The sequence below is a fragment of the Opisthorchis viverrini genome, assembly GCF_000715545.1.
Source record: "Opisthorchis viverrini unplaced genomic scaffold opera_v5_80, whole genome shotgun sequence".
NCBI classification, from domain to species: Eukaryota; Metazoa; Platyhelminthes; class Trematoda; order Opisthorchiida; family Opisthorchiidae; genus Opisthorchis; species Opisthorchis viverrini.
Genome location: NW_008751735.1, coordinates 365,989 through 386,173, shown reverse-complemented (window position 1 = coordinate 386,173; position 20,185 = coordinate 365,989). Strand labels below are relative to the sequence as shown.

The 20,185-nt window shown below is 43.1% G+C and overlaps 1 protein-coding gene across 1 annotated transcript; it reads right to left on the bottom strand.

The window, feature by feature from the left end:
• Positions 1 to 2,925: 2,925 nt before the first annotated feature.
• Positions 2,926 to 10,320, bottom strand: T265_13559 (hypothetical protein; the record flags this gene model as incomplete). The annotated part of the gene is made up of 5 exons (XM_009169478.1): positions 2,926 to 3,255; positions 6,581 to 6,850; positions 7,275 to 7,478; positions 8,626 to 8,716; positions 10,148 to 10,320. Coding segments are annotated over 5 exons (1,065 nt in total), but the record flags the coding sequence as incomplete, so codon positions are not given.
• Between the last annotated feature and the right edge of the window lie 9,865 nt (positions 10,321 to 20,185).

The window sequence follows — 20,185 nt, the reverse complement described above, 5'->3', positions numbered from 1 at the left end:
ATGCTGCGATTCTGGTTAGCCCTTGTTGAAAGTCAAACTGGTATGCAAATGAGTGGATTTATCGGAGTTGTAATTTGTGTTCGAGTAGAACGTGATGCTGGCGCACATCCTTGGATTACACCTAACTTATACGCCCAAGGTGAAGGGGTGAAACCGGTCTTGGGCTATCGAAAAGTTTTCAGAAATCTTGTGAGTAGTATGAAACGTCTATTCAACGAATACCTGTGCTTTGCGTACCTGGAACTACCAAACTCGGCGATTAGCACGTGACTGCGCTCTTCATGTTTTGCTTTTCACCAGTCTCTATTTGACTTAGATAACGACAACAATCACAAGATGCCAACTACGGAAAATGTGACCTTTGAACAGTTGATGACCTGGTGTAGAAGGGGAAGCCAAATTATAATAAGCCAAGTTGCTACAAGCTGTTTGCTCCGCTTCCCTTCCGATGGCCATAAAGTCTCACAGTGAGCTGTAATCAACGTCGACAAGAAAGCCTTTTCGACGGCTTAAAGGACGTTCCAGGGAGTATGGAAGCCAAGCTTCCTCACGCCAACATCATATAACGTTGGTGTCTTGTGAGACATAGATGGTTTCTTTTGAACTACCGAAGTCTGGAGAGCGTTTGCCGCATCCGGATGACAGCTAAAACGCAATTATTTGCCTAACTGACTTATCACCATTTATTCATCGAATTCCAATTTGCCACCTACTCAGTTAATCTTTAGTGGGTGTTTTCTTACGCAAAATGCAACAGGACTAACCGCCTATAGCCAGAAGAGGTGTGATCAGCCAGTGCTGAATTCCTGGATGACCCATGCTCCGGACACGTGCTAAAAAGTAATTCGATAGCTGAGGCAAGTAGAAATGAAGTTGTACACGTTAACTGTGGAATTACAGTGGTTGGCGGAACAAGTATTCCCGCCGTAGATAATTAACGTACGACATCTACCATTTAGCAGCATATTCTCGGGTTGCCAGGGAGGCCATCACGTATTGCCATTCACATTTGGCTCCAGACTTTGGGGCACCGCTCCTATTCCATGTTCTTCCGGTATCGACAGATTTATTCCACTGGTATATCCTGATGGCAACGCCCAAAGTGCAGTGTTTTAGGCGACCGGTCTACCATTTTAGACACCATTTATCACTAACTACGTTTGGAAGCAGTTTCCTCCCAGCTAGGGATTAGTTGTCTGGCAACAGATTGGCCTACGAGCAATCGATCTGGAGAGATGCAGGTTTGGGATGAATTGGCTTTCAGTGAACTGACACCCATGAACAGGTGCAAGGATGAACGAATCAGTTGGAATCAATTAACTGTGTGCTCAGAGACCTAAGAAAAACATACAATTAGACGATTTCTTCTGAGTTGGATTCGTGATGATTGACAGTGATTGACAATGCGTTTAAAAATGTCGCCAATATCAGTGGGAACAGTTGAATGAGCGTACAGTAAAGCTTGCTATATCAGGGTGTATTACGTCAGGGACATCTTTAGAACAAATAAGTTATTAAATTTCGGAAGAAGAAAACGTTCTCATGTCTACGTCCTTCGAAATATGACGATAAACGCGCGTTTCTGGGGGGAGGGGCGGGAAGGCTTTTGGTGCCCGTTGGTAATTACTAATGTGCGATGAAAAGAAGAATAGCGCATAGAAATCGCATGATCAATGGATGTGAGTAGATGTGTCCGAGGTTGCATCCGAAATTCGGTGGAGGAACACAGTCCCCACCTGAATCATACGGAGAATATGGTCAGCATTCGACTAAACCATATGGCACTTTCACGTTTCGCTCACCTGTCTTCGATGACACAATTGACACAATTCACTATTAGAACGCAGACAGGCTCACTTCAATGTATTTATGTATGCATTGTGAAACAGCTGATTTATTCTGGAGATATTCACTCGTTTCCGTCTTCTTGTGGCTTTCATCTTGGTCTTCGGAACTCCAGGGTAGGAGTTTCTTGAATTCGGTCGGCTCAAACATGAGGGTTGTAGCGGACATTTTCACGTCCCCTCAACCAACTTCACTTAATTTGTCTACTACATCCGAGTTCACTAGATTATGCGACTTGCCTGCTCCGCAAGTGCACAAATCACGTGACAAACGCTGTCCCGCGCGTTACCTTGACCGACAAGTCAGTTCCTGTCCAGTACACATTGGAACGACTCGTGTTTTATACACACGTCAAACTTTCCTATGTATATAGGAAGAGACAACACGGTAAAGACGTACAGACTGGCGCGCGCGCGCAAGGAGCAAGGAGTCAGCCAAACGTTCGGACAATTATGGAACACGTGTAGCAGCCAAACTGCGGAGAAAACAAGTTCCCACGGTCCGGACTTTCACCAAGGGACTCTCACATACGATAAGTTCCCTTTTGACTTGCTCCACATTTTATATTGCCTTTATTTTATACATGCTGCAAATCGCTTCTGTGAACTACTGTCAAGCACAGTAGACTGTTATTAGTCCGTATACCTTCTGAGTTGCATTATGGCTATCATCACACGTGCACTAATAAGGTAAAAGTGAAAGAATAGACCGGATGGGTATCACATCCCTCTTGTGATCCGCTCTAGAGATCCGTTCCTAGAGAAAATATACAGCGATATCTCGAATATCCTATTCACTGAAACACAAAACGGTTGTTATGCTGTACATTCTGTTGGGGGATATCATAAACATGAGATCTAGCTGCGAATCAGTCAAGTCCCGTGTAAAAACCAAACCAGTTTGCAAAACAGTGCAATGGGCGAGCCGAGTACAATATGGGTTCAGGTAGAATACATGATCGATGGAAACTCGGGGCTTAGTTCGAAATAGACTGGAAGCAATCTCTTAAGTAGGGTATCATCCCAATTGAGTGGTTTTTTGTTTCGCAAAGAGTTGCAAACGTTGAAATATATCGCTTACCCATTTGAACAGCAGTCAAATTTTTTATTGCCTTTGGACTTTCTCCTGCTTCATTGACAGCTGTGACGCTAACGAACCAATCAGCACAAAAGTCCAATCGCTCTATGTTTATCTCCCGTTGCGTGACGTTTCCACTAAAGACACTCTGGTTCAAGCTATTGCTGACGCTCACAATGTATCTAGATGTGGGACATTGGGACGAATCGTGCCAGGAGATATGCCATTTTCCTTCTTGTCCTCGGAATATAAAGTCTGTCGGCTCGTTCGGCACTGGAAATATGAGGAAACCTGCTGCACAGTTTTGTCGAAACTTGGGGAAATTATTGTGAGCTTTCAGTAATTAACAGAGAGAAGTCAGTGCTCATAATTTTACAAAGTCACTTTTAAACTTATTGATTCACCGGTGACATACGAGCGCTCACACCATCTGTTTGGAACAAATATGTTTCCAGTAGTTTACGTTCACATCACTCTCCTTTGAACAGTCGTCCTCCCTTCCGGGCGCAATTATTCTGTTGAGTCCACACGAAACGGGAAGCTCTGGACTCGATTTTCACTCTTAGTTGAGCTCATCAGCAGTGCACATCCTGGGCCCCGTCGACGTTTGAACTCCGAACACCTGACCTACGAGGCGACCGTGTTACTGCACTGCATTAGTGTACAACTGACAGATCTGAATTGTGACGCCTGAACGGGAGAAAGTGTTCACTCTAGCATTTCACCATAGGAGACTATAACGTCTCTTCTTGGTCTGGCTCGACATTGTGGCATAGGCTCCTTTGATATGGAATCCTACTTGTTTAGCTTGCCGATCAAAGAGCAAAGGCGGAAGTGTATGAGGAACACATCACACAGCTGGCAGGACAGGGGAACACAACAACTGGACAGCCAACAGTGCTTGTTGGACAAAATTCAACTACGCACTCCTGTGAACTAGGTTAATAAAGTCAACGAAGATGAGCATATATATTTCGCTTAAATGAAAGCAGGTGTATTTAGCTGGCTTGTTTTGATAATACTGACTGGGTGTTGTACTGACAAACACCGCTGTTTGACCCGAACGACGTTTTGCGGAAAATGCGCTTTAGTGCAACTAATTAGGGTACAGTCTAACCGCACATTCGATTAGCTGGCAATGCGTAAATGAATCTAGTTAAACTATCTAAACTTCACAGGTGACATTTTGCTGCGAACTGCATCTTAGTTTGTCAAACAAATGGTTCTGTCACTGTCCCTAGATTGCGTTTCCAGCCTCAGTAGTTCTAACAATCTGAGGAAATAGTAACTGCCAGATCTCGATCGCGGCAACACACCAATGGGTCCCTTCTGTGACAGCGTGCCCCAGCAAGAAATTGGCCTGATGGGAATTGGGGAAATAGGCTTGTCGGATTAACTGGAGAGGTAAAACAGGTATAAGAAAGTACATACTTTTTATGGACTCCGGTCCACAACCAAAGAATAGCGCCTGGTCATTTGGGGTCCGATGCGGATTTGAGACTAAATTTCCAGAGTTTGGCGTCGTCTGGGGTAATTTTAAAAGCCATATTACTTGTGACGATGACAGCATTTCATACGACCTTTTGATGAAAAGCTACACGCCGTATGGGATGCTTATTGATTGTGATTCTGAGGCTACGCCCAGGACTTTCTCAATGAAATATTTCGACGCAAACATTCAACCTGAGTTACAGAGGAGAATGCAGACTGTCAGGATTGTCAGATCATCCGTAGCCCGAACCGGAACTTAAAGGTGAATGAAATTTTTCCGATGGAACAAACCATCAGAAAGGTTGCCCTCAGTATGCGACATGGACAGTGCGAAAAACAACCACGCATATATGGTAAAAAATGTGAAGAACTCAGTACCGGTTTGCATATATTAAATTTTAACTTAGTAAACAAGAGGAAACCGATGAAAATGTGAATGAATGCGGCCGTTCCTGTCGGTGATATTTCCTGTCTTGGTCATCTATTCAACACGAGCTCCCGAATGAACAAGAATTTGTCCAAATTCTCCAGGAGTGCAGGACTCACAGGGTATGTGCTAAAGGAGCTATTTTCATTTCTATGCAAACCTTAAACATGCCTGTCAGATCAGAACCCCGATGTACCATTCGGTTCGCCTGTAACCTTGAATCAAACGCCTCCTTTCTTGCCAGTAAAGCTCATGAAATTTTCACTCAGTAATTGATAGTCATTTGGTCCCATCGATTGCTGGAAGAGTTAAAACCTTGTAAAAACGAGCACATAAAAATAGCTTTTTCCATGATACATCTGTCTATCCACTGGGTCGTAATATCCTTATGATACTGCAACGTTGAATACCACAATCTTATATCGAATTTCGATTTTTTCATGAAAAATCCGAGCAGTTTTGGGATGAAACAAAACACTGAACTTTCACATGATATTCCACATTCAGTCACTGTGGCTAAACAAGCACCCTCTACAGATTCATATAAATTAATTTAAAGAAGGAACAATTACAATTACAAAGGCTTGCTCTGCAGTTCACCACAATACTGCCAACGAAATGAAAAGCCATATTCTTCGGCAGAACAGAAAGGCTACTGAAACTTAGGAACAGCAAGCTTGTGTCATTGGGGCTACAAAAAGATTTGGACCAATCAGATGCACCGACATGAAATCAAATCCAGTCAAGATCACGCCCTATACTGTCGACCTCCTCAGTTATTAATCATTTGATCGAGAGCAAGCATCGTATCGTGCAGTGACTGCATTTGATATGTCGATCAGCATAAAAAATGGCAGGGGTGTCAGGCATGTTGATCAACCATGTTCAACCCTTCCGCGATGGCAGCATTCTGGTAAACTGCGGAGCTCGCATTTGACACGTTAATTTTTTCCCTGTAAACTTTACTTGTTGTTTGGATCTTTATTTGGTGCCTAGTGAAATAAAAACAAAAAGATCCGCGACATTCTGCAAAAGTGCGTCTTTGTGTCCAGTACCTGAAAGGACTGTTTTGCATGAGTTATCCTAGCAAATACAGGTTTACTAACACCGAAAATTTACCGATCCTCATTAGTTCGCAAGCACTTTCAACAGATGTTCTGCCGACAGAAAGAACAATAAGATCTGTTCAATCTTCCTTTGCGAAGCCTAAGTACCCGTACTTTAAACTCCAACAACAGGGCTACCGTGGGGCTTCTCACTAACACCTTGGTAATGCCGAAGTAAGTTTCATTGCAAACATTATACTACAGGCTCACCAAAATCCATGGCTAGTCAGTTAAGCATAATGTGACGAATCACGTGAAATATTCAAGGGCAAGGGCAAACATAAATTACGCTCCTGACAGCCTAGCCGGTGAAACACTTTCATTGAGTAGAAGGTCCAGTGTCTTTCTCTCGTCCTCAACTTTCAACTACCCTTCTCAAGACCTGTATTCGTCTCAATTTATCATTGTGCGCAACGTATTTACCATGCATTAATTTAGGGTTTTATCCATACGTTTGAAGTGAAATAATGCAAACGTAAGAAGCGGATGTATACTTCTGGTTTCGTTAGGAAACCCAGACACATTACCTATACAAATTAAACAGTACTGTGCTGGAGACATAATTGAACGCAGTCTTCTTTTGTGAAACCAGTTAGGAACAGTTCTTGATTAAATTCAGTCGATGAAAACCCACCGGAGGAAAACCCGAATGTCTTTCGCGCATGGATCATCTTGTGCTGCCAGTACGAGCTCACAACGATCACCAGTGTGTCACATACATTCCGCACCTTAATATCAATGAAATTCCTAGATGTGTGGTACGTCGCTCGTTCTTTGTCACCAACATAGACCACGACTCGAAAGCCGATTGTTTGTGGACAGTCGCTTGTGTAATTCCATGAGATCCGAACGAACCCGCTTGCTGACAAATCAGATCTTGTGACGTTTTCCACTCGAGCGAAATCTGAAATGTGGTTGCGCAGTGAATAAATATGATGGCAATAAAGGACAGGAACTGTTATTTTCAACTGATAAACTCCCAAACTAGAGGATCGAATTTCGTTAAAGTGGCTACAATTAGGTAGCAGTGTTTGACGAATTCAGAGGTATAACTGTTTGTCCATTTGGCTTCTATTGGATGATAGAACGAACGCACCCGGTTATTATTTGTTGTCTAGTGGTAACAAGGTTTCCCTAAAACTAAATCATTCAAATTCAAATGATCGTGATTATGTGTGAAAAACCAACCGGAACGTAGACTACTTCAAAATAATAAACTAAAAGCTTCGACTATAACGATGTACGTTCCAAAAATGACTCACCGCAAATCGGAACTAGAATGAATTAGTTGATGAACAACTTCAGTAGTTTCGTTTATGAAAATATACTGCGATATCTCGAATATCGTGCCAACTGAAACATGAGGCGGCCTGTGTGCAGCATGTTCAGTTGTAGAATATCACAAACGAGAGATTCCGTTGAGTCTCTCGTGAAAACCAAATTGATTTGCAAATTTGTGTGCTTGTCGAAAACAGTCCAATTTGAGTTCAAGTAGAACGTAAGGTCGACGGAAACTCGGCAACTGCGCCTATCTGATGATCCTAAAGTTGAGGTGAAACCGGTCGTGGGCTGTCAAAGAGTTTTCAGCAACCTTGCGAGTAGTTTCCCTTGTGAAAACTTCAGAATTTTGTTTCTCGTTATGATCTTTAGTCCAGGACCGTCTAACAAACCGCCCGAGTTAGCATTCAATTGCGCCTTGTTAAATGCTCCACACGAAATGAGAAGGCACATGTACATTTGTACGTTTGGTTAAAAATAGAAACTGATTGTAGTCCGAGAACTAAACTTACTTCATGAAGCTTAGACGAACTATTTCAGTTGGTTGGCAGTTTTACGGATCACGATAATCTGATTTGTTTGGTTTCCTTTTGATAAAGTAGCCAACCAGACAAGGTACGCCAACATGTGTGTGCTCTCCAGATTTACAATAGTATTTTTTCGACTTAACTTACTACACACAACTCCACTGAAAACCCTCCCAGTTATTTTTTTGCCTCGAGGCTCTCCAGAACCCTGATTCTCATAGCTCAGTTTCTGATAGTAAAAGCATTCGTTATTGATTCAGATACTCCTAGGCCAAACTCGAGTTGTTAGATTCGCTTCGGTTAATTATTCTGTAATATTTTTTATCACCAATTCCGAACTCGATGTTGACGGATTTTTATGCGACTAGATAACGATTTCATTGCAGGTGATTTGGTGGTTTTGAGTCTTTGTGTTAGCCGAGAGTCATAGACTTGAATCTTGTATTAATACTAAAGTACACGTTTGGCAGTAAAATTCGGTGTAATTAACAAAAAATCTGTGGTGAAGACCAAGAGACCACTTCTCAGAAAATGCCACTGCTGGCTGATCTGAGAAAGAATTCATTATGATATTTTACTCACAATGGAGGGGACGTCTATTTACCCCAGTTAAGTGGTCTCTTCTCGTCAAAGCTTTCCCAACGATTTTTAACAGCGTACATCAACCTGAGGAGCTACCCCGTCGGAATTTTTGGACTATTGTTGCATGTTCATGGTGTCAAACAACCGTCAGAAAAGTGATGACAGAAATTACATAGGTAAATGTGTTTTTTCTCACTTCAGGCTTAGGTGACCCAACTGGTTTCACTTTTTCGGTATCTACCTGAGCCATAATAATTGAGTCTTTTTGAAACCACGGGACACTACAAAGTACCTTTTCCGGGCTCTGAATCTCGCAAGATACCAACGGCATTAAACTCGCCTGACGAACTCACAGTGACAGTCATTGTCTTCACGAGAAATATCTATCCAGTGGAACTCAGAGAGGAAAATTTTTCAAAAAGTAAATTTGAGATGTGCATTCAATGTGGCTGTCACCCGATGCAGCTGCAGTGGCATTCAAAATTAATGGTGCCACTAATTGTCTCATTTGTATAGTACGTGCTAGAGTATCTTCCCTAACATTTGCTTAGGATTGGAAAACCCGACACAATCCATTGATAATACAACATTCTGTTGGACGAGTTGGTTGAGAAAATCAGGTTGCAGGTGTCCATTTGAGTCGGGATGCCCGAAAGAGAGCTCGTTGAAAGCTGGGAAACCCGAGTCTGCAGGGGACAGCAGATTTGAGTGATTCCAGGAATGGTGAATGATAGGCAGTGAAGGTGAAAGTTAAGTTATATTTAAAAATTACACACTATTAAGCACTGACATGATTTCGAAGAAATTAGAAAAACCATGTTGCCCCAGAGAGAGAGAGGAGAGAGAGAGAGTGCTTGTCTTTCCAGAGAAATCTTACTTACTATCAGTGATTCCCCTATGTACTCAGACCTATTCTAAGGCACGATATTGCCTGAGGTTTTCTGTTTGGTCTCACATCACGTTCTTCTGTGGTTGTCACCACACTTCACCAGATTTCGGATATGTCAAACCCCTTGGCAAAATAAAACGAAGAACCGGTTCCATCCTTATGTGATACAAGTGTGAACAGTTTAGTACCAAACAACGAAGCTAGAACTCTCGTACATTGTTCCAAGTAGAGTAAGAATCAGCCTTTGTGAAGTCAGTTCAGTCACACCATAGCATAAACAAGGAAATTTACTTCAGTTTTCCAGTATCAACATCTTAATTCAGGACGAGCACTCTCCAAGAGACCGCACTGAAATAGTCTTCGATCTCTGAAAAAGATCGTTGAGTAATAGGCATCCGAATCGAATCTGTCCGTCAACAATGGTCAAGACACCGCATGACCGAGTGCAGTTGGTTAGTTGAAGACTATTTGCACTCAGTCGAATGTGGTACTGCACACCGAACTTTGAGCTGGATGTACCCCCGAGAAAGTAGGAGTACCGGACGAATTGTGAGACCTTTAAAAATTTTTCATCTAACTGAATATACGGACTGGAGTCGGCAAACGACAAACCGTCTATAGCTTCCAGATACCCATAAGTACTAAACAGCCATAATGGCATTCTCAGTTTTGATTTAGTTGAGTAGCAAACAAGTGTTTAAGGACGCAAAATTTAAAGAACTGATAATCGAACTCACCAGTTACCAATCGTGCTGTGAAATTAGGGAAAAAACAGCCACTGGTGACCCCGTTCTATTACAAATACTCTACTATCATTACGAAGTAGTTTAAAGTTAAAAAATGGACTTACCTGATGCCAAATTTATCAGGATTAGAAAGCTGGTTGACAGTAGTAACTTAACCATTGCTGTGCGCTTCCACATACTATCAAATATTTATTCGCATCCTGGCTCAACCAGGACACAGGATTGGTTCTGGATGCCGTTGATTCGTTGGCTGAAGGAGAAGGTTGGACGATTGTGAAGTTTGTGCCAAACCTGTGCACCTGACCAACACATGTAGCCAAAGTGTTTGTCTTTCGTTGAGGAGCCTGTTGCCCTGCATGCCAAGAAATTAATGATAAAGTGTCCCACGGTTAAGCTGCCATGTAATAGGTCAGGGAAGAACAAGGAACACTATTGGTAAACTCATTGCCATGACAATGTCTACGGACTTTACTGTTGATCGCATTTTCCAAGCAGAATCTTCACCGTTACACTTGTTTGTCATGGGAGCGTCTCGACTGAGGGGAGCAACCTCTAGAGTCATATCACTATTAGTGATTTTGGTGATGATGGTGATGATGATGATAATGACGGGGATCAAAACTACCATGATGAAAGAGCGGCTGAATTGTCACTGGTCGGATTGAGCTGAAACCTTTCAAAGGTTACTGCACAACTCTCGGGGCTAGGCGTAATCTCGAATGAGCGATGTATTTAGCTTGTCCAACGCCTTGAACTACAGGATAGGAACTGCCCTGTTTGTCTCGTTCGACTAGACCCCTAATCAAAACTCCCAGATTACGTGACACTACAGCCATTTATGTCATTACTTCCTAAACTGTTCTGCCCTCCCCCGGTGATAAAGCAAGACTTTACCCCTTCTCTGGTGTGAAATAGCTGGTGTGAGTCGCTGCGCCCTTAAATGAGGAACACTTTTCGAGCAACAGTGATAGGAATACAACTTTGACAAACTAATTAACTAACTGGAACTAATTGTACGCTGCCATCCATTACAAGATTCGTCTGTTTCAACGTACTACATTGATCCACGGCTGCGGATAGATGCGGTTTATGCGGAACCGCATGTACAACAATCTTACCTTGTGTGAGCCTGAGCGGATAAAACATGTCCAATCAGTGGCTTATGGTTATCAAGCCAGGTGTGGACAACTGAGCAGTTGGTACCTATAATTTAATGTTTGATGGCCAAGTGGCCAAAGCCACTAATAAGAACGATCCAAGGGGAACATGTTTGGATCAATAACCCGTGTATCCCGTACAACGGTGGTCAAACAGAGTCAGTCGTAATACTGTTGTATGCTTAACCTACCTGAATGTCCAAGTGAACAAGACAAGACAATCAGGGATATGTACATGTGAGGCCATTAAAAATGAAGCTAAAAAGGAAAGCACAATACAGTGTGATACGGCACATACCAGAAAAACAATACAGTGTGATACGGCACATACCAGAAGGAATGCGGATGAAAAGTATACGGTAACATAAAACGTAGGCATGTAAAGATGAAGCATATGAGATTACCCAATGTTTGGAGAGAGGTAGGTCTTCCGGCGACAACGAGGTCTATCCGAACCCTGCAGCCAATACTGTACGGTTGGTGAACAAGCCGTGGTTAAGTGCACACAAATTATCTAGCTGAATACACACAAGCGTTTCCAGTTTCATTGTTTTCTAAAAGATGTTGCTTTGCTACATTCTACTCAGTCTTCATAGCAAACTCCAGGCGGTTTTATACATCAAAGGCATTACGCTTACCTACACAATCCCAGTTTAGACCCAGATGAGAAACTACTATCAGGCTATTTTCATAAAGGAAACTACTCACAAGGTTACTGAAAACTCTTCGACAGCCCACGACTGGTTTCGCCCTTCTTGGGGATCATCAGACTGGCGCATTCCCCGAGTTTCCGCCAACCTTTGTTCTGTTTTGAACCCAAATTGGACTGTTTTCGAGAAATGCACTAATTTGCAAGCCAATTTGGTTATCACGAGAGATTCAACTGAATCTTTCGTTTATGATATTCTACAACTGAATGTGCTGTACACAGGCCGCCTCATGACGGAAACCCGGGAACTGCGCCTACCTGATGAGCCCCAAAAAGGGCGAAACCGGTCGTAGGCTGTCGAAGAGTTTTCAGCAACCTTGTGACTAGTTTCCTATGTGAAACTATGCTGCGATATCTCGATTATCGTGCCAACTGAATCATGAGGTGCCCTGTGTGCAGCACATTCAGTTGTAGAATATCACAAACGAGAGATTCCGTTGAGTCTCTCGTGAAAACCAAATTGATTTGCAAATTAGTGTATTTCTCGAATACTACCAGGCTACCTCAAAGCAGCTCTGCAACTTCAGCTACCATAACAAGCGCAGCTCAAACGATCCAAAATGCGAACGACTGATTCATCGATTCAAAACCGCAATTTCCAGTCGTCAGATGCTCAACCGATTTAGTCACCGTAGTGTTACAGGAATTCATCACTGAGCTGTCATCTAGCTATACAGTATTGACTGTTCGTCTCTTCCCCGATCTTGGAAACTGGCTTGCAAACGTTTCACGCTCTTCGGTGTGCGGTTAAATGGGCTCTGTGCACCCACAGTGACGAAGAATTTGCAAGCTACTTGACAAGTTAGGCTGACAGGCCAACTGAGCAGCGACCAGTAGAGAAAACCGACCTAAGAGCATTTCACTACATGTACACACTCCATAATTTTTGGGATAATTTTTCTGGATGAGTGTCCAACTACGGCCCGGAGAGCGGTTATTTCCACTGGAAGTAGCCACATTTCCCACATCACCCAAGCACATGCACGACCCAGGAAGGAAGCCACAGCAGCTGATTATTGCTTAAATGTTTTGTAACATGCTGCTTGCCAGTTCTTCCACTCATGGGGCCTGAAACTCTTACCTGTGTCTTGATGTACATAAAAGTCATTGTTGTCATACACCAAGTTGATTCGTTGTCAAGATGAATAGCTTTTTAATGTAGACAACCTGAGGATAGTTGTCTCATCGAGAACTGTGGAGCCAGATTTGCACACTGTTTGAACTGCCCATTCCGAACAGTTCCAGTTACTCAGACCATGAGTCGTGCCATCGCAATGCGTCGTCAACAACATGCGTTGGCTTTCGATTTGTTCCTACGATCACGTTCAGTCATTCAACAATGTCCCTCTGTGTCCAAGGCCATGAATGTGTGCTTCTCACCGAACGTGGTGCTTCGTTCCAGAGTTACTAGTCACGGTTTCTGGAAAATTCCAGGTCGAGCGTGAAGTGGTTGACCAACAAGTACATTCGCAACTCTATATGCTATCGGTAGAGTCCTCCTCCTCCTAAGAAACGGAATTTCCTAATATCATAGACCAGAAACTTTTTGGTCGTGACTAAGCATCTACTTCACGAGACCTGAACTTGTCTTTTCATAAAGGACACTACTCACAAGGTTGCTGCTCGACAACCCACGACTGGTTTCCCCCTTCTTGGGACTCATCAGGTACGCGCGGTCCCCGAGTTTCCGCCAACATTATGTTCTGTTTGAACCCAAATTGGACTGTTCTCGAGAAATACACTAATTTGCAAATCGATTTGATTTTCACGACAGACTCAACCGAATTTCTTGTTTATGATATTCTACAACTGAATGTGCTGCACACAGGCCGCCTCATGTTTCAGTTGGCACGATATTCGAGATATCGCAGCATATTCTCATAAATGAACCTACTCACAAGTTTGCTGAAAACTCTTGTATTAGGTGCACTTAGGTAATGGTCGCAAGTAATGTCCAGCAGCTGCCTCGCTCATGACGCTATCGTCCTAAGTTTTCGTATACAATAGTCAGGCAGATCGGTGGAATTCAATAAGAGCCTTCCGTTTCTTGATTGAAGAATACTACCCGACAAAGTGGTACACAATCGTTCACTCATAAATAGAAGTTGAGGTAAACTGAATTGTGGCGACATTTAAGAAGACTCTGTGGGAACTCAGAAGTGATGCAGAAATACAAGAAAACCGCTGATGTATTCATTCTAGACAATGGAGTGACCCCAAAGTGGCACTAAACAACAGATCGTCGGCACAGGTACTAATCACTCACAGTATCTGTCTGCCGGTGGATATCACTCCTTCAGTTCTGTGTCCAGCGTTTTTTGTCACACTGTGTCGCAGTTTAGCCTATAACATATTGACTTATCTCACGTGTTTATACCCGGTCAACTTGCGTCTGCAAAGTAATACTGAGTTGATTACCTGAGATGAACACAAGTTTTCGTCGTGCACGTGATTGGTTACGTTAACTAAGAAATGGATGTAAATTATGCCAGTCAGTTGCGTCATAAAACGGAGATGTACGTTTTATTTCTGTGTGTTCAGAAAACACAAGGTACAGTTCCTTCAGAAAGTCAGAAAATTCGAACTTGGGTTGGTATGGTGAACCAAATACTGTCACAGATGCTCCAGTCATGAGTACGCTTACAAAGGGAACTCAAATCATACAGATACAGATTGTTTCGTGACAGTAGCCTCATGATCAAAGACCTCGAATGGGTGAAGATGCTTCTAAATGAACATTGCTTATTTGAATTCCCTCTAAAATAACTCCTATTTTTCAATTCATGTTTTCATTCCTCCTTAACGAAGAGACTAGCTCTCGCAGTGGTGTGACGGTTTATGTGCCTCCGCGAACTACTGAGCTATACTTGTCACCACTGCACATTTAACTGATGTGCTTGTCAGTCGGGCTTGTAGTTTGTATCAAACGTCTCATCATCCTCCGCCGTAAGTTTCATCAAGGCATGCGAAATACACTCGGTCGCTAACCACCCATCAATATACCTCACCCAGTACATTGCATAATGGTCGTTGGCTTATTCGCTGTGCTGGGCAATCTGACTGCAAATGTTTCATCACCAATCGAGGTGACATCATCAGTGCGTCATCGGAGAGCGTAGTGTTGCGGTAAGAGCACAACCACCAACCCACCGCTACGCACCACTACGCTCCCCGATAACGCACTGATGATTTCACCTCGGCTGGTTACGAAACGTCTGCAATCAAATTGCCCAGCTCAGCGAACAAGCCAACGACCATCTACCCTACCTGAGCTACCAACGTTTTCCTTTTTAGAAATCTGCGTAATGCTTGGTTGACTAAAAGTTCCAAAAGATTCAACGGGTGATCTGGATTTAATAACCGGACACAGCAACAAGTGAGAGCAACCAAACCTAGTTACCCAATCTCCGTTTCCCAGTCGCTGGACTGATGTTCCCCTGATGATCTTTCAAAAGCGAACATCAAGTGAACATTGCTCATATCAAGATGATGTGACCTGTGTGTCTCAGTACAACTTTGAAAATCAAGGGACTATCCACGTTCTGTTCATCAAATACTTCTCAAAATACATGATGGCCTGATCGGTTCTCAGCGTCGTGTGTTGAAGGGTGTTTAGTGTTTGACAAATTGTGATTGGCGCACCCGATGCAGTCTAACATAGACGAACGCACAGGGTAAACAGCTTCAAGTTAAACTGTTCTTATCCCCTCAAAGCAAGAGAGAGCTGTGTCATTTCGTATTGTTGTATTCCTTCAAGGAAAAGCTGATTGCCTGGTTGCCTACAGATCGACAAATTCACACTTGTTAAACTCTGGAGAGGAAACCTGGAAACTTTGAGGGTACTCTAAACTCCGTATTTAGCCGTACGTAGCAAAGACATCTTGCTAGGGGAGACTACAGTCTGGCTGGCAAGATAGCTTAGGCTATCTGCTGAATGAAACTGAACTGAATTGAACCTCATGATTTTCTTCCGCAATTAAACTTTTTCAGCTAGGATCATTAGGCTAATTAGCTAATGATGGGTGCCCATCGTTAGAAAAAAAAATGCTATCAGATTGGCACCGATAATTAGTGTGACCTACCAGTCTATCTGAACATCTTATCAGTTAAAAACCTGTGGCCGATGGGCGCAGGCATCTTACATGGTGCCATAGAGAACAGAAGCCCAGGAATGTGAAGGGATTGGACTTACTACCACACACACGTTCATTACACTTGCACTAATGGGGCCTTTGAGGATCTGCTAAAACCACGCAGTTCTAAAAGACACTTTTCTCCAAATGGGGTTTTTACGCGCTGACATCTTAGAAAAATATCACTTTTCGATAATTTCATGAGTAATATTCAACGTACGAGGTCTTCAGCTTGGGAGGTTTACATTAGGTGGTGGGTTCTGCCTTAAGGGGCAAAGTGTCCTTTGATCAAGCTGGTCTAAGGTGATTGCTACAATGAATCTCATCCTAAATGCATATGGCCTGTAATTAATTGTATTATGAATGTATCAGGAAGGTCAAATTCTTGAAAGTAACCTCAGAACGCCCGAACCTACTGCCCCACCAAAAACTCAACAGGAAACCGGACAAGCATCCAGGCCAGTCAATCATTCAATCAATTCAGCAAAAGCTGATCAGTGTTCCTGCACGCCACAGAAGCACGACCGAATGTGATCTGCGTTCAGGCATTTCATAGAGGCACGATCGATGTTGATGGGTGTTCACTAACGCCTATCAGACAGTCTGGTTCAATGTCAGAAAGTCCCCTTTAAATAGCGTGGAGCCGTTGTAACTTTTTCTCTCGCACTCGCACTCGCTTGTTCGGAATATAGCGGTTGTATTCCCTTCAGTGAGTCCTTTTTCTCCGGCACTAGGCACTGGAGCGGATTAGCAGCAGATACCACAGGTCGGTGATTCAGCAGATATAACAGAATGTATGATAGCAACCAGTATTTTAAGAAATCTAGTGGGTACTCGTTACTGGTACAAACACAACTTCTCAGGAGAAGCAATACCGAGGACACTACTCATCGCGAGAACCATTGTAGTACTTCCTGTCTACCTGAAACCCTTATTTGAGTGAAAGTACCAATAGAAAGTTGGGCTGTTTTCAAAAATGTCACATGAAGAAGGGGTATTTTGCGTATTTTTGGGTAGCCCACCGTCCATCCTCACGGCCGAGCATAATCGCTCCCACTTGTCTACAACTTCGCTCACTCACTCAGGCAATCTCAATGGAAATTGATGGCAAGAACGCCCTTGACCACAATTAATAGTCATTTCTTGCAACGTCTCCAATCAGGCACGGTGCGGATCACGTGGTTCCCGCCCGGAAAGATGAGTCACACTGACAGCAGTCTGACTTCTCGTAATCCTTTTCATGCCCCTCTGCTAGGTCAAGGGTTGCCATCTCTCTGCTACTGCCATTTCGAACAGGGCACTGAAAAAAACCTCCACAAATGATGGTTTGGCATGCGCAACACATGGCCTAACCACGGCAGCTTCTGGCTCCGGACACAGTCTTCGATGGAAGTCCCTTCTGGACAACCAAACACTCGCTTACCAACTGTCTCGTTATGGATTCGCCGACATCAGCCTACACGCACTATGGTCCCAAGTGAGTGGATGTCTCAGCTCCACTACTGGGAGAGGCCAAGTCGCACAGTCATACGACAAAGCAGTCTGTAATGTACCCTGATACGCACATCCCTTGAGGTGCACGAATATATCTCTTTCACACCGTAGGTGTTTCAACTTGGCAATCGCTATCCGAGCCTTGGTTCGTCGACCTCATCTGTTACGCTACAGCCAGAACTAATACAACATTCAAAATACGTTATAAACGCTTCATGATTTCCAGGGTCTGTCCATGGATTGTAAGTGGCATGTTCAGTGTCTACGCGACCAGAAGCATGAGCTTACGCACTACAGGTGCAAACCGCATGTCAAAGGACGGGAAAATTTGGTCAGTTCACTCAAAAAGACCCTTCTCTTCTAATTCTTCAAAGAGAAGACCGATGTCGCCCTCATATTCCAGATCGTCAAGCTTTTCGGCGGCAGCTATTTAAACAACAGAGTTTTAAAGACCTTCCACCGTTCGTCTCAATAGCTCGTCGGTCACGACATTAAATGTGAATGGGGAGGTTGGGCACCCCTGAAGGCTAACGATTTGCATTAAAATCAGTAAAGACAAATGGATGCGAAACACGGGTCTTTCAAAGTGTGTCGTGGTTGGTTTAACCTTGGATTGGTGTAGGCTGGAGTTAAAATAATTATTGATCGTTTTAGCGGTCATGTTTATATCATGATAATTTGTGAGGAAATGAAATAATTAAAAAACAAAACAGGGCGATGTGAAATATTCTAGATAATCTTCCTCTGTAGGCTGCCTGGAGGATAAACTATCGGACGTGCGACCTTCTTTGAAATTTATTCTCGATGAAATTAGCACCTAAAGCCTCCCTTCCGGTTTGGATGTAATTTTATCTGCTAATGTGAGTGAGTGAGATGCATGACAAACAACCTGTTTTCAACCCTTTGGGACCTGGTGCTCGAATTTCGCATTCTGAAGCTTTGTTCGACACGACAGTTAGTTCTTTAAGGCTGTGAACACTAAATTAGGCGTGGTCACATGTTTGATATGGTAGAACGCTACTCATCATCCGTGTGAGCAATACCGTACAGTAGAAAGTGCCAAATGACCAGTTATAGACTACTGGACAGGGAAGAAAAATTCTCACACGTTTCTTATTTATGAAAACTGAACATCCATCTTGTCTTGAACGCGTCTTCTTGAACTTTCCTGGATACTCATTGACTCCAATTGTTCATTGCTCAAATCCAAGCGAATGCTACAAAGTGACTCCACAAATTCCGTAAATAGATCTCAGTTTTCGACAGACGCAAAGTGAATGTACAAGAACAAAACATACTACTCACACGCCTCCCCATCACCGTCACACTTGTAGACAGCTGGTTGTTTGAGGAGATCTGGGAATTTTCAATTGTGATTTCGTCATGTGGAGGAGGTAAATCTATGCCGAAAAACCTACAAACATTGAAGAGCCGATTCATTTTTACTGGGACTCATCAGTAGAATATGACGAAGCTTCTGGGAGCTTCGAGCATGGGACATCCAGGCAGGTCGTTTAAACACTTAACTGCTATGTTGTGATTTGAATATCTACATTGTGTTTACGACGGCGGATTTCTAATCGGTACGTGCGACGATTAAACTTGGATAAAAGTTTAATCTTGTATCGTTTACTCTATACTAGCTCTAGCAAGCCTCAACTGGTTTTGGAACGAAATTGACATCAAATTGTTTGGCACTATGCTGGCAGAGAAACGATATCACAGTATGATAAAGGATGTGTTCTGAGAGTCTCCTCGAGGGGTTCATTCAAAATTTTGATCAGTCTACCTTACTGGACGTGGTTTTAACATCTGTGGAGTTCAAAACAACATTTGCTGGTTGTAGACTCTTCGACCGCCCACAACAAACTGGTGAGTAGTTTCTTTTATGGAAATATACTGCGATATCTCGAATATCGTACCAGCCGAAACATTACATTCTGTTGAAGAATATCGCAGAGGAGATATTAAATAGTCTCCTGTGAAAACCCAGTTGATATGTAAATGAGTGCATTTGTCGAGGAAATAGCCATAGTTTTGTAATACGATTGCAACAAACGTTGCTGTGGTGTCAAAAACGGTTGGTACGAGCGCTGAATCTGCCTTGGTCATGTGACACGAATCGATCAAGCCAGTAAAACACAGGCCCTCTAGAGGAACAGAGCTACATTAGCCGTATCATTTTCTATACGAAGTCCTTTGGGTCCAAACAGCACACCAGGCCGGCGCAAACTCGGGAAATGAACCTGCCTGGTGAGCCTCAAGGAGGGCGAAATCTGTTATGGTTTGTAGTGCATATTTCAGCAGCCTTGTGAGTAGTGTGCCACGCTTATAATATTCTCTATCTCAAGACCATTCGCACAAACGTAATCAAAAAGCCTTTCCAATTATCCCTACTGTCATTCTAGAGGCTGATGTCACCAACAATAACACCGTTAAATGCGCAAATCGTCCATTTCGGACAATTCAACTGAGGTTGGGTGTGCACGCTCAGTGCCTCAGCTCTGACCAACACACACACATGCGCCTTCGACGTACATTCATTATTATTATTATTGCGATTATTATTATTATTATTATTATTATTATGTGATTGCTAGTGTTAACAACTTGAGTTCCTATCAGCATGATATTTCTCCAACAGTTTGGTTTTCTCGTTTTGACCGCCTGAGATAGCCACCAAGTAAACAATGCTTATTCACGATCTACGTTTGGATACCATTC